This window comes from Nuphar pumila, chromosome 9 (genome assembly GCF_984573655.1).
Source record: "Nuphar pumila chromosome 9, dmNupPumi1.hap1.1, whole genome shotgun sequence".
Classification (NCBI taxonomy): Eukaryota; Viridiplantae; Streptophyta; class Magnoliopsida; order Nymphaeales; family Nymphaeaceae; genus Nuphar; species Nuphar pumila.
The window spans coordinates 116,650,154-116,662,146 of record NC_143257.1 but is presented as its reverse complement, the minus strand read 5'-3'; the positions used below and the strand labels follow the sequence as shown (position 1 = coordinate 116,662,146).

Genomic DNA, 11,993 nt, shown 5'->3' with positions numbered 1-11,993 from the left:
TCCATATGAAATAGATTTTTATTAATAATTGTAGCCATTTTTTATTTTATCTCAAAAACAAATTTTCCGGGGGCGCTGGCCCCGAACCCCAAACTATCACACCCAATTTTCTTTTTCGCTACACCCCTGTTTGCCCCCCCTCATATGAATCCTAGCTACGCTTGCAAGTTCAAATCCCAATGGTATAGTTGTAAAACTGGTGGGAGTCTGCCTAACCCCAGCTTCCTATAAAAAAAAGAATTAACCCTTGGATCATATTTTTCAATGAAAAAATATGATTTTCTAAATCACAAAATAAAAAATCCTACACACAAGTCAAATTTCAGCTATTTAAATGTCGGTTTTCACTAAATGGATGACATGGATCACATTTATGGAGTCCCATCTGATGCAACTTGCATCAATGAAAATCCTAAAGATGGGTATGAACATAGAGATGACATAGGGGATGAGTGGAACCAATATGAGGTATGGTTATTCTGCAACCCCCCCATGAGTTGAGCGTAGGGGTGTCAATGGGTTGGGTTTGGTTCGGACCTAGAAAGAACCATAATTGGATCAGATTTTTGGGTATGGTACAAGGTTCAGATCTGGGTTTAATCGGGTCCGTTATAAGAAAAACCATACATGGACCCGATAAGAACTATATGAACCAAACCCAAACCATACCTGGCAAAACCGTATTATTTATCATTTTTACATTGAGAAATTGCGGGTCTTAATTGGAACTGGGGTTGGGCCCGAGTCTCGTATAAAATTTCATAAACTATATCTGGAACAGGAAAAAAAACTTGTAATTCTAGTTCTAACCAAAGTGAAGTATTCATTATTCATGTTTAATGCTACTTAAAAAGAAAAACAATACATAATACCCTAAAAGTGTAATTCAAAATTCATGTCATTTAAACAAATACAAAATCATAACCTCTTACATCATTAATTATGCATTTATGCTAATCAAGCATGTAAAATCATGTTTAGTATTAATAAAAAAACACAAAAGACCTAAATTAAATTAAAATAAAAATCTAAATGTTATTCAGAAAAATATAAAAAACTTTAAAAACTAAATAAGTATTCATGTTATTTTAAAAAAACTAAACTAAAGAGCCCCAATCTTAGCAAAAATCATTCATAGTTTTCATACATAAGCTAATTGAAACAAAAAATAATAAAACCCTAAAATTTGTGACTAAAATAAAGCATGTGTATCATGTCTAATGTTGATTAAAATTTTTATAGAAATAACTAATTAATATCTATTTCATTAAAAACCTATATATTAATTTGAGAAAAAAAGCACAAAAAGCCCTAAACCCTAGTTATTGAAATGCAACTATTTAAAAAAAAAGTAAATAAAAAACCTAAATCCTAATCCTAACAAACATTTTTAATTTCATAAACTAATTAAAATTTATAATAATAAAATTAATTAAATACTAATTAAAAAATCACTCAAAACCCTAATCCTAAAAAAGGACACGCAAAAAAGAAGAAATCAAACTAGCGGAACGCAGGTCACTGTGCCTGAGAGAGAGAGAGAGAGAGAGAGAGAGAGAGAGAGAGAGAGAGAGAGAGAGAGAGAGAGAGGTGGGTTCGGGAGAGTCAAAGGAAGAGAGAGAGAGAGAGGTGCAAGGGCGTAGCTAGGGGGGGGCAGGACTGGGCTGTAGCCCAGTCCTGCCGCCCGAAACAGTTATTTTTTTTTGTTTTTTGTTTTTAAAAGCCCAGTCCTAACCCAGCCCTGACTGCAGCAAATAGTTTGATTTGTCCATATGAAATAGTTTTTTATTAATAATTGTAGTCATTTTTTATTTTATCTCAAAAATTTTTTTTTCGGGGACGCTGCCCCCGAACCCCCGACTCACAAAAATACATTTTTTTTTGCTACACCCCTATTTGCCCCCCCCTCACATGAATCCTAGCTACGCCCCTGGAGAGGTGGGTTCGGGAGAGTCAAAGGAAGAAAGAGAGAGAGAGAGAGAGAGTGGGTACTCACCACTCGGGTCGGGGTCACCCAGATTAGGTCGGACACGAGTGGTGCCCACCCTGACCTGGGAAACTGCCCGCCTACGTTCCAGGTCAGGTGGGCACTGCCCAGACCCATTACCCCCTTGGTGGGTTTTCTGGGTCAAGGTGAGCACGTGCCCACCCTACCCACAACATGGCTCTGCCCCTGGGATGGAGGTTTTGTAATTTTTGGCTGTTCCGCATGTATTTAACTATTATGGATCCAAACCGTTTCCATCCCTACTTAGAAACCTCAAACTTGTTATTTGAAATATATCTCAATTTAACTAGTTGGCATCTTGAAACCTTCTAAAAACTGCTCTATCCATTTTCTTCCCTGATAAATTTCATTTTTAGTACGTTATTTCGCTTCTTTAGATTGATAAATTTAAACAGAATTAAAAAAGGGAATTTTTAGCCACAAATTACAGTAAGCTGAATTCCCTGTCAAATGCTTGTCATTATGTATCCCATCAGTTCATACTGTATATATTTTTAAATTATCTGACCGAATCCGACGTTTAATAATCAGATTTGAATCTGGGTTGGAGTTTTAAATCCGAATCCAATCTAAATATGACCCAACTAATATCCAATTCCAAGTATAAAAATCCAACTACTTAAGCCAAAGTGGATCCAGATTTCATTACAGTTTTTTCCATCTGACTATGAATCCTATTAGCCTCTGTTAGGAAAGTACGAATTGGAGAATAACCAGAGGGAATTCAGAGAAGCCATGACAATCAAAAGTGCCCAATACCTGCATTAAGCTGTTTGGAGCAAAAGAATTGGTGGAATCAAGAAAGGAATATTCATTAACCAATTCCATACAAATCCTTGGTTTGGATTTCTTCATAAAAATAAGATAATTGTCAAATCCTTCTCCAAAGAGTCTCCATTACTTCAAAAATCTCCTTCAAGGTGCTTCCAAACAAGACAATTGTTTGCATTCCATTCCATGTCTATTTCTCTTTGATTTCTTTCAAATTATTTCCATCATTTCATCCTAGTTATCACCTTCCAAAGAGATCCTTGGACCATGTTAACCTATATCCAAACATGGGTCAGGTTTGTATTGGATCATCGTTTACCCAAACCCGTTCAAATAACCAGTCAGGCTCGGGTATCCGACCTGAATTATATTGCATCAAGAAAATGAATCCCAAACCTGACCATACAATTTAAAGGGTTTTAAATGCGTATTTTAACTGACAAATAATATAAACTAAAGCATATTTTCATTAAAAAATAACCAAACTATTTGGATCAGCTAGGTCCGGTTTGGCTATCTAAGAGAAATTATATTCCAAACCTGACCAACATGTTACTTGAGTAGGATTCAGGTGACCCTAGTCATACCTTTTCATGCCCATACTAGCTATATGGTTCGGTACGGATAGTAATCTGACACAAATCCTACTCATTAACAGTATCCCTACTCAATATACCGATGCACACATCCAAATAAAACCGATCCAGGATGTTGATCTTAGATACACTCACAACTAAGTCAATGGGTTGGGTTTGACCAGGACCCGACCTGTATCAAACCCGATAGGGTCAGGGTTTGGTGATAAATAAGATGGTCTGATTAGAATCCTGGTCGGACCCAAGGGTCTGATTAATATATGGATCCGGGTATGGTTTGTGAAATTTCATACCAGATCCAGGTCCGACCCCAGTTCCAACTAAGATTCACAAATTTCAATGTAAAAAGATAAAAAAATATTATTTTACCGGGTATGGTCCGATTTTGGTTCATGCAATCCTTATAAGATCTGGGTATGGTTTCTCTTATTTGGGTCGGTTGGACCCGAGTCCGGATTCGATACCATAATCTCAAATCAGATCTGGGTTTGGTTTGGAACCAAACCCGACCCGTTGCATCCCTGCTCACAACTCTTTTGTTTTAAATGCCAGATGAGGACAGACCAAGGGGCACTTATAAATATTATTATAAAGTCAAGAAGGTAGAAGTTTTTTTTAATACAATTAAAAAAAATTGTTGGGGACTTCCAACGACTTTTTGCTCAAATTTTCTTATTAGAGTGCATAAAGATAAAATCTGAGCACCTTCGTTAAAATCGTCAAGGCCCCGCCCACATCTTACCATTAAGTGGGTTTGAAAGGATTGACAAACCGAAGAAAGAAAAGGACACTCAGATTCCATGTTGATGGTACTTTTGATCAAACTCATGTAAGAAATCTACCTTTGTTCTATGTTTTTGAGTTACAACTAGAAACAACCAAATAAATTTTTGACATAACATGATGAGATGACTGCATATATATACTGGTACTCCTTCCATATATACCAGGTGAAACATTTTTTTTTTCGCCTTATCTTTTTTCTTGTTTCCTTTTCTGTTCCCGTTATATATCTTTTCTGAAGTGCATGTAGTGTAAGATTCAACAATACCATCTTCAGGTTTTTGCCTAACTTGTCACCTCCCATTGAAAAAGTTTATGCTGGTGCAAAGATGCCTTTATTTTATTTGAATTTTTTGGCCACATAGATTATGCATCTATGATTGTTGATAATATATAAGTTTTGAAGTTGTTTGTGTTGAAGTGAGTGGTCTGGTTTAATTTGAATTGAGTTGATTGTTGAAGTTGATGCCTAACTGTGGAGAGGTTCAGGTTTTGGATATCAATTGCTGTGGGCATTTACTCTCTATGCAGAAAATGAATACCCAGAAGGTGGAATGCTTGAAACAGAAAAATGGAAGCTTAAGGAATACTTCTTCTCAGGATCTAGATCTTCAGCAGTACCAGAGTTTTGAATCTAGGCAGCTGTGTAATATGGGTGCTTGTATCCCAGTTTCTTCTCCATATGATCTCATGGGCCTCAACTATCCCAGAAATAGCAATTGTTATTCTCTTGATGCTGTTGTGCTTTCAGATGACCATTTTTCGCAGAGAAGTACTGTTATGGATTCAACTTCATGTATGAATTCATCTTATCTTGTGAATTCTCATCAGTATGAATCACCACAAGTTTCTGAATCCATTGAACATTACCCTGGCTTTATCCACAGTGGTCTCCAACTTGGGTACAACAATCCTCTTATAACCCAATTGCCAAGGAATTCAATGCAGATGCCCTGCTTAGAGATATTGCAACCTGAAGTAGTTTCTGCTAATCCCAGAAAGCAGAATGATTTTGAAATTGGCCCTCTGCATCCCATGCTAGAGTTAAGCCCATGCAGTAGTAGCCACCATGCAGCAGTTGGTCCTATCGGTGACATAAACCAAAGCAGCGGTCATGAAAAGAATGAATTCCATCAGAATTTAAACGGAGAAATTGACCTTGCTGGGAGAAGCTCTTTTGCAGTCAGGCAATCAGAGAGGCCTGGAGTTCAGATGGAGAAAAGAGAGAATAAGCTGGGAATTGTTTATGACTTTCCTATCACGGCTTTGTCCAGATTATCAGTCCCGAGCAAGACGCGAATGAGTTGGACTCCAGATCTTCACGAACGATTTGTCGAGGCTGTAAATCGCCTTGGTGGTGCTGAGAGTAAGTGGCATATATCTGACTTTTATGTCTTGGCTGATATACTTTTAAATGCTAGTGATCCTTATGTTTTCAATGTTCATTTACCACTTGAATGCAGAAGCAACCCCAAAAGGAATCTTGAAGTTGATGAAATCAGATAATTTGACAATTTTCCATGTTAAAAGCCATTTGCAGGTTTGGATTGCATTCCATGTTTTGCTTTCTGTGATCCATGAGTATTGCTCCTGATTTATTTCTGAAATTATGAGAATTTGCTTCATATGTGCAATGCAGAAATATCGAATGGTAAAGGATCCTCCCGATTTTACAGAAGGTAAACCTTGTCATTCCATTTTGTTCTTGTGATGCAATTGGTTTAATATGTTAACATGAAATTGACAGAATTAGGTGGAATATCAAAGATCATAGGGACATATGGGGATAGTTATCATCATTATGTTTGATCTACTTGACCCATTTATGGCGATGATTGGGTTTTTCTCAAGGTCGGGCCTTCTATTAAGAGAACAGAAAGATGAAAGGGGGAGTGGGTTTTTCTTTTTTCCATAGGCCTGCTTAGAGTGGTTTTGACTATGTTGAAATTGCCATACCACAATACAAGAAAATCATTTTACCTATTCATAGAACTTGGAAAATTTAAATAACATAGTGGAAGTTTTTTAGTGATTGTTTAGTGCATGTCAACCACATTTATGATGCTAAAAGTAGCCCGTATAAGTTAGCCAATCATCAGCCTGGTCCTGTCACAATATGCAGCCATTATTTCATATTGTTTCTATATCAGAACAAGGCCATATTTTCAGTGTCAGCACTCTTTTCCTATTGACCATGACGAGGATGCAGAATGATATAGACATAAAAACTCTGCTATACATAATTTACTAATTGAATGATGAACTACAAGTTTTGGAACTAAACATATTGTACTGCTCGAGTCTCTGGTTGTTTTTGCAATATCTTTTTCTTATGCCACTGCCCTATCTTCTTATTTGAAGCGTGATCAAGTTTGCCTATAGAAGATACAAATAGAAGGTAGGAGACATAAACAGCCAATGAGAGTTTATTCCCAAGGTACCTCTACATGTCAGTTTCAGGAACCAAAGTTGAGGAGATGAGATCCGGTGGTCAGACTGAGTACAATGCAGAGTACTCAATCCAGTCAGTGGATGCCATGCACCCATTCATCTGGAGGGGATCCCAATGAATGGACACATGGCATCCATTCATTGGGCCGAATACATTGCAAAGGTACTCGGCTGAGTACCAGATCTGCTCTGGAAGTTTAGCTGTAAAAAGTTCAGGCGGTCTATCTCTTTCCAGTTTAACAATTGCACTTTAAATTTGTCTAGTGTTTGGTCCATCAAAGTTGGGCAGATAATTAGATCGTCTGCCGTCTCTGCCAGTACCATCTTTCCCTTCATTTCTAACTCTGCAAGACTATTGGTAACTAATGTCACTTGGTAGCGCTTTGCATATTTAGTATTCAGTTTGCTGCCTCACAAGTCATCAAAATTCTTTCTAAACAAACACATTCTTGTCAATGTATTCAGTCTCTCTACCCATCAACAACTTGATTATCATGTTGTTAGCGAAAAACTATGTATGATAAGGATGAATTGATGATCCTCTTTTGTCAAAAGCAAGATGAAATAAAGTGTCCTGGGTGATTTTTGGATGAAGGTTAGAGGAGGTTTTACTGTTTCAGTAGGTTAAGAAGCACATAGTAACCGGATGATATGAGCCATATAATTCCTATTCCAACTCATATTGAGTCTCAAGAAACAAATGGACAAAAAGAATCAATAAGCAGAAGGATGTGATTTTGACTCTAGGAAGGTCAAGGAAACAAAATTTCTCAAAAATGGATGTCATTGTAACAGCTAGCTCGGCTCTTGGTTCAATTTTTATATTCAAGCTATCTTTTTAAAACATCCAGTATAGTTCTTGAATACTTATAACAGAATTAAGCTTCACAAATATTCATTCAAAATTAGTTATCCTGAAATGGCCAAGTGATAGTCGCCTTCCGTTATGATTGATGGAGTTTTCTCTCCTTTTAGGTCCCTGTTATTTTCGTCCATATTATCCTAGTTGATGAAGATTCAGACAAATAAACAGACGGGAGTTAAAACTGTAACTCAAATTACTTGCAACTGCATTTCATGTTTCATGACATTATGACCCCCTGGCAAATGTCATCAATTATAACACATCTTGGAGGTCTGATCAACTTTATTAATGATAGCACTTGTAAGTTTGATATAAATGATTCATGGGGCATAAGTAGGAGTTTCTTCGGGTTTCAATCTTGAGTTTGAATGATGAACCATTTTCTATGATAAAGAGGCTTTACAATTTTGTAGATATAAAGCCTGCAACATTTCAAAACCAGATTATCATTTGACATATAACTGATAATCTTACACAAAATCTCAAAATGCCTAACAATTAAAATGTATAATAGTTTCTCCTGTATGGTTCGCCACGTTCATTCTTCGATTAGTTAATGATGATTATGACCAATAAATCTTGTTTGAGTGAGAGATATATCCTATTACTTCTGCTCCCATGCCTTGTCCTTAATTTCTTGTGCTGAGGTTATCATCCACAGCTAAATGTATAATAGTTTCTCCTGTATGGTTCGCCACGTTCATTCTTCGATTAGTTAATGATGATTATGACCAATAAATCTTGTTTGAGTGAGAGATATATCCTATTACTTCTGCTCCCATGCCTTGTCCTTAATTTCTTGTGCTGAGGTTATCATCCACAGCTAAATGTATAATAGTTTCTCCTGTATGGTTCGCCACGTTCATTCTTCGATTAGTTAATGATGATTATGACCAATAAATCTTGTTTGAGTGAGAGATATATCCTATTACTTCTGCTCCCATGCCTTGTCCTTAATTTCTTGTGCTGAGGTTATCATCCACAGCTAAATGTATAATAGTTTCTCCTGTATGGTTCGCAACGTTCATTCGATTAGTTAATGATGATTATGACCAATAAATCTTGTTTGAGTGAGAGATATATCCTATTACTTCTGCTCCCATGCCTTGTCCTTAATTTCTTGTGCTGAGGTTATCATCCACATCTGTACTTAGTTCCAGCAAGGTTTCTTTGATCTGTTGAAATGCTGCCAAGGCCATTGAAGTTTCTGCAGCAAATCTGTGATTTAGTTAGAAGCAATGTTATGAATCAGATTGTCTGAGAACTTTTATATTTAGGGTTACACAGCATCTCTCTCTCTCTCTCTCTCTCTCTATCTATATATCTATCTATCTATCTATCTATCTATCTATCTATCTATCTATCTATCTATCTATCTATCTATATATATATATATATATATATATATATATATATATATATATATATATATATATATATATATATATATATATATGGGTTAATATTTGGTGCCTTTGAAGGTGCCAAATTATATGGAACTATTGAGCTGAAAATCCTATGTTTTAGTTTTTTTTTTTTGTAAATTAAATCTTATGGATGTGATCTACAATGTTTAGTAGAAAATGAATTTTGAATCATATGATTGTGACACATAAGCAGGACTTTTAAGAGCTTAAAAAATGAACCGTCTACAATGCACTAAAATTTCATGACTCAAAAAATCATATTTTTGGATTGAATAACATGATCCAGGGCTTGATCCTTAGCAAACAAACCTTCCTGAACACATCTATGTGGTCAGATTGAGTTGATAAAGCTTGAACCTATGACTTTTAGCTCAATAGTTCCATACAATTTTTGTGCCTTCAAAGGCAACAAATGTTAACCCTATATATATATATATATATATATATATATATATATATATATATATACAGGCACCACACACACACAAATGCACGCATGCACCATTTTTGTCTCATTTGTCTGATAATTACTTTTCTTGTTTATCCCCAAAAAGGAAACATTTATCTGGATCAAGTGTTACTCAAGGTCCCATTTGTTTAAATCGTACAATAATGCCTTACAGTCGATGCCTTCATTTGTTTAATAATCAGTTAGAAATAAGTAATCTCCCTGCCATTTCCCACTTTCAACATCCCTTCTCAAGCTTCATAATGAATAATGAATTCGCATGCACAGTAAAATAGTCAAGCTATGAGGAATTCATTTCTCAAGCTATACCTCCATAATGGTATGTCTACTATTTTATGTTCATGATATCAGACGGACACAAATATATTTGGATGGCTCTCCTGAACTGGCCCCAAAATCTGTCAGTTTCAGCAAGTTCCTTTCTTTTCTCTTTATAACTTTAGGCAGCATATAGTTAGCCTTTCATATTGCAGTGATTCATTCTATGTTTATTTTATTGCAGAGATATCTGATACAAGTACTACTAGTGGGAGACCACGGATTGATGTGAAAACGTAATCAAATTCAATACATGAAAAATCAAATCATGGTTTTTTTTTTTGCTGTACCAATTGCCGCTATATTGGTATTTTTTATTTTTTTGAATTTGTAATACTGATGATAACTATTCATGTTAAGAGGAATGCAAATCACTGAAGCATTGCATCTGCAGATGGATGTCCAGAGGCTGTTGCATGAGCAGCTAGAGGTTTTTGATTCTTATGATTTCTTATGTTATATTTCTTTGCATCTGTTAGTTCTATTACATAAAATTATAAAAAACTGCCAAACTTGCCAGCTACTTAGAAAAGGCTGCGGCTGCCTACCATTTTAGTTATTACATTTAGCTACCTACTTTTATAATGTGTATTTCAAAGACACACTTGGCCCTAAAATCAGTAGGTTGACATTTATTTAGTAAAGAAAAAGTCTAAAATACCCTCATTGTTGATTTGTTTATACTTTATCGAAAGACCATAAGATGAGTTGTTTAATAAAAAATACAAAAATATCATTTTATACCTCAAGCAGCTATTTGAAACAATGTTGTAAGTATCGTACCGTATCGTATGATATGGTATGATACATATTGTTAATAAGGGCAAAAGTGATACAATCCACACTCATATTACAATAAGAGTGTATATCATATCTGTATCAGATGTATCATACGATGCAACCGCATATCGTGTTGTATCGTACAATATACATTTGATGCACTTTAAAAAAGGTAGAAACTTGTTTTTCATTTTTTGGGTTTTAAAGACCTCTTGAGTGCCGACTTCCTCATTTGTGCAAAGATCATTAAAGGGGTATCCATGCACCCTAGGAGTCATGAGAGAGATTTGAGGCGGATCTGTGCACAAAGGAGATGACTTTTGTAGTTGGCTCAAGTAAGAGTATATTTCTATCATTTTTTCACTCAAGAAAGTGGGTTAAAGTAAAAAAAAAAATCTTTATTATGAGTAAAATTACAAAACTACCTTTCAAAAAAAAAATCACCAACAAGGTAGAAATTAGGCTCCATACTCCTCCAACAAAGATGACATTAAATGATCCGGCATGACAATAGGGCACTCAAGTAATGAGTGAAAATTGAGTGCTACTATTACCACAATATTTTTGTTTATGTAATATGAAAGTATGAGTCATGTGGCATGTTTTTAATTGCAAGATATTTACTTAATATTTTGCATTGTTCTTGTGAGATAGTTGATGTTTGATGATATTTTATGCAAGTCATAGAAACATAAATGATTTATATGTGATTTTAAGGTTATATTTGTGCAATTCATTATTGTTTCATGTGTTATAATTTTTTAAAAATTTTGTTATTTTTTTTTTAATTTTCATAAATGTTTTAGAATTTTTAGAAATTTTTATTAAAATTTATGATTTTTACGATACGATACATATCTTATGTTGAGCCCGACCGATATGGGTAATGATAGTATACTTACAACCTTGATTTGAATTGCATTTAGATAAAGTAGGCAGTCAATTGTAACAACACAATTGTTGGGCAGCCTTTTGTAAATAGCTGATAAATTATGTGGTCTTTGTGAGATTGCTCTACATAATCTTACTTCATCTTTGTCCTTGTGGTGCTCATTCAGGTGCAGAGAAATCTACAGCTGCGTATTGAAGAGCATGGGAGGTTTCTTCAGAAACTGGTTGATGAACATCAAACATACAATAGAAGGTCGTTTGAAAGTCCAGAGAAAGATGGTAATGGTTCAGATGAACAATCAGTTAATGAGGCTGAGCAGTCTAAAACAGATGGTACACAAGATACTCAGTCTGCATGAAGAATCAACAGTGAAAATACCAAACATATCATCAACAAAGCACCAGAGAATGCCCACAGATTATGGTGTAGTGGGTATCACAACAGATAATTGTTATACATAATCGTGTATAACTTGGAACCTCCTAAATTGGCACGGTGCGTAATGAAACATGTTATTAAATTTTTGTTGTTTTTTTTTTCAAAATTTTGACTATACATATGTGTGTTATACCAACCTCGTGAAAATTGGATTTCTGAAAAGAGATTTCAAGCCTAGAGGCACGTTCTTAAGAT

At 35.3% G+C, this 11,993-nt stretch overlaps 1 protein-coding gene across 1 annotated transcript; it reads left to right on the top strand.

Moving 5' to 3' along the window:
* The first annotated feature begins 351 nt into the window (after positions 1–351).
* On the top strand, positions 352–11,718 carry LOC149828997 (protein PHR1-LIKE 1-like). The gene is made up of 7 exons (XM_090017192.1): positions 352–468; positions 4,690–5,524; positions 5,622–5,698; positions 5,798–5,837; positions 9,873–9,924; positions 10,049–10,118; positions 11,527–11,718. Exons 1-7 carry the CDS (start codon positions 352–354, stop codon positions 11,716–11,718), a joined length of 1,383 nt encoding a protein of 460 aa, XP_089873318.1.
* Positions 11,719–11,993: the final 275 nt, after the last annotated feature.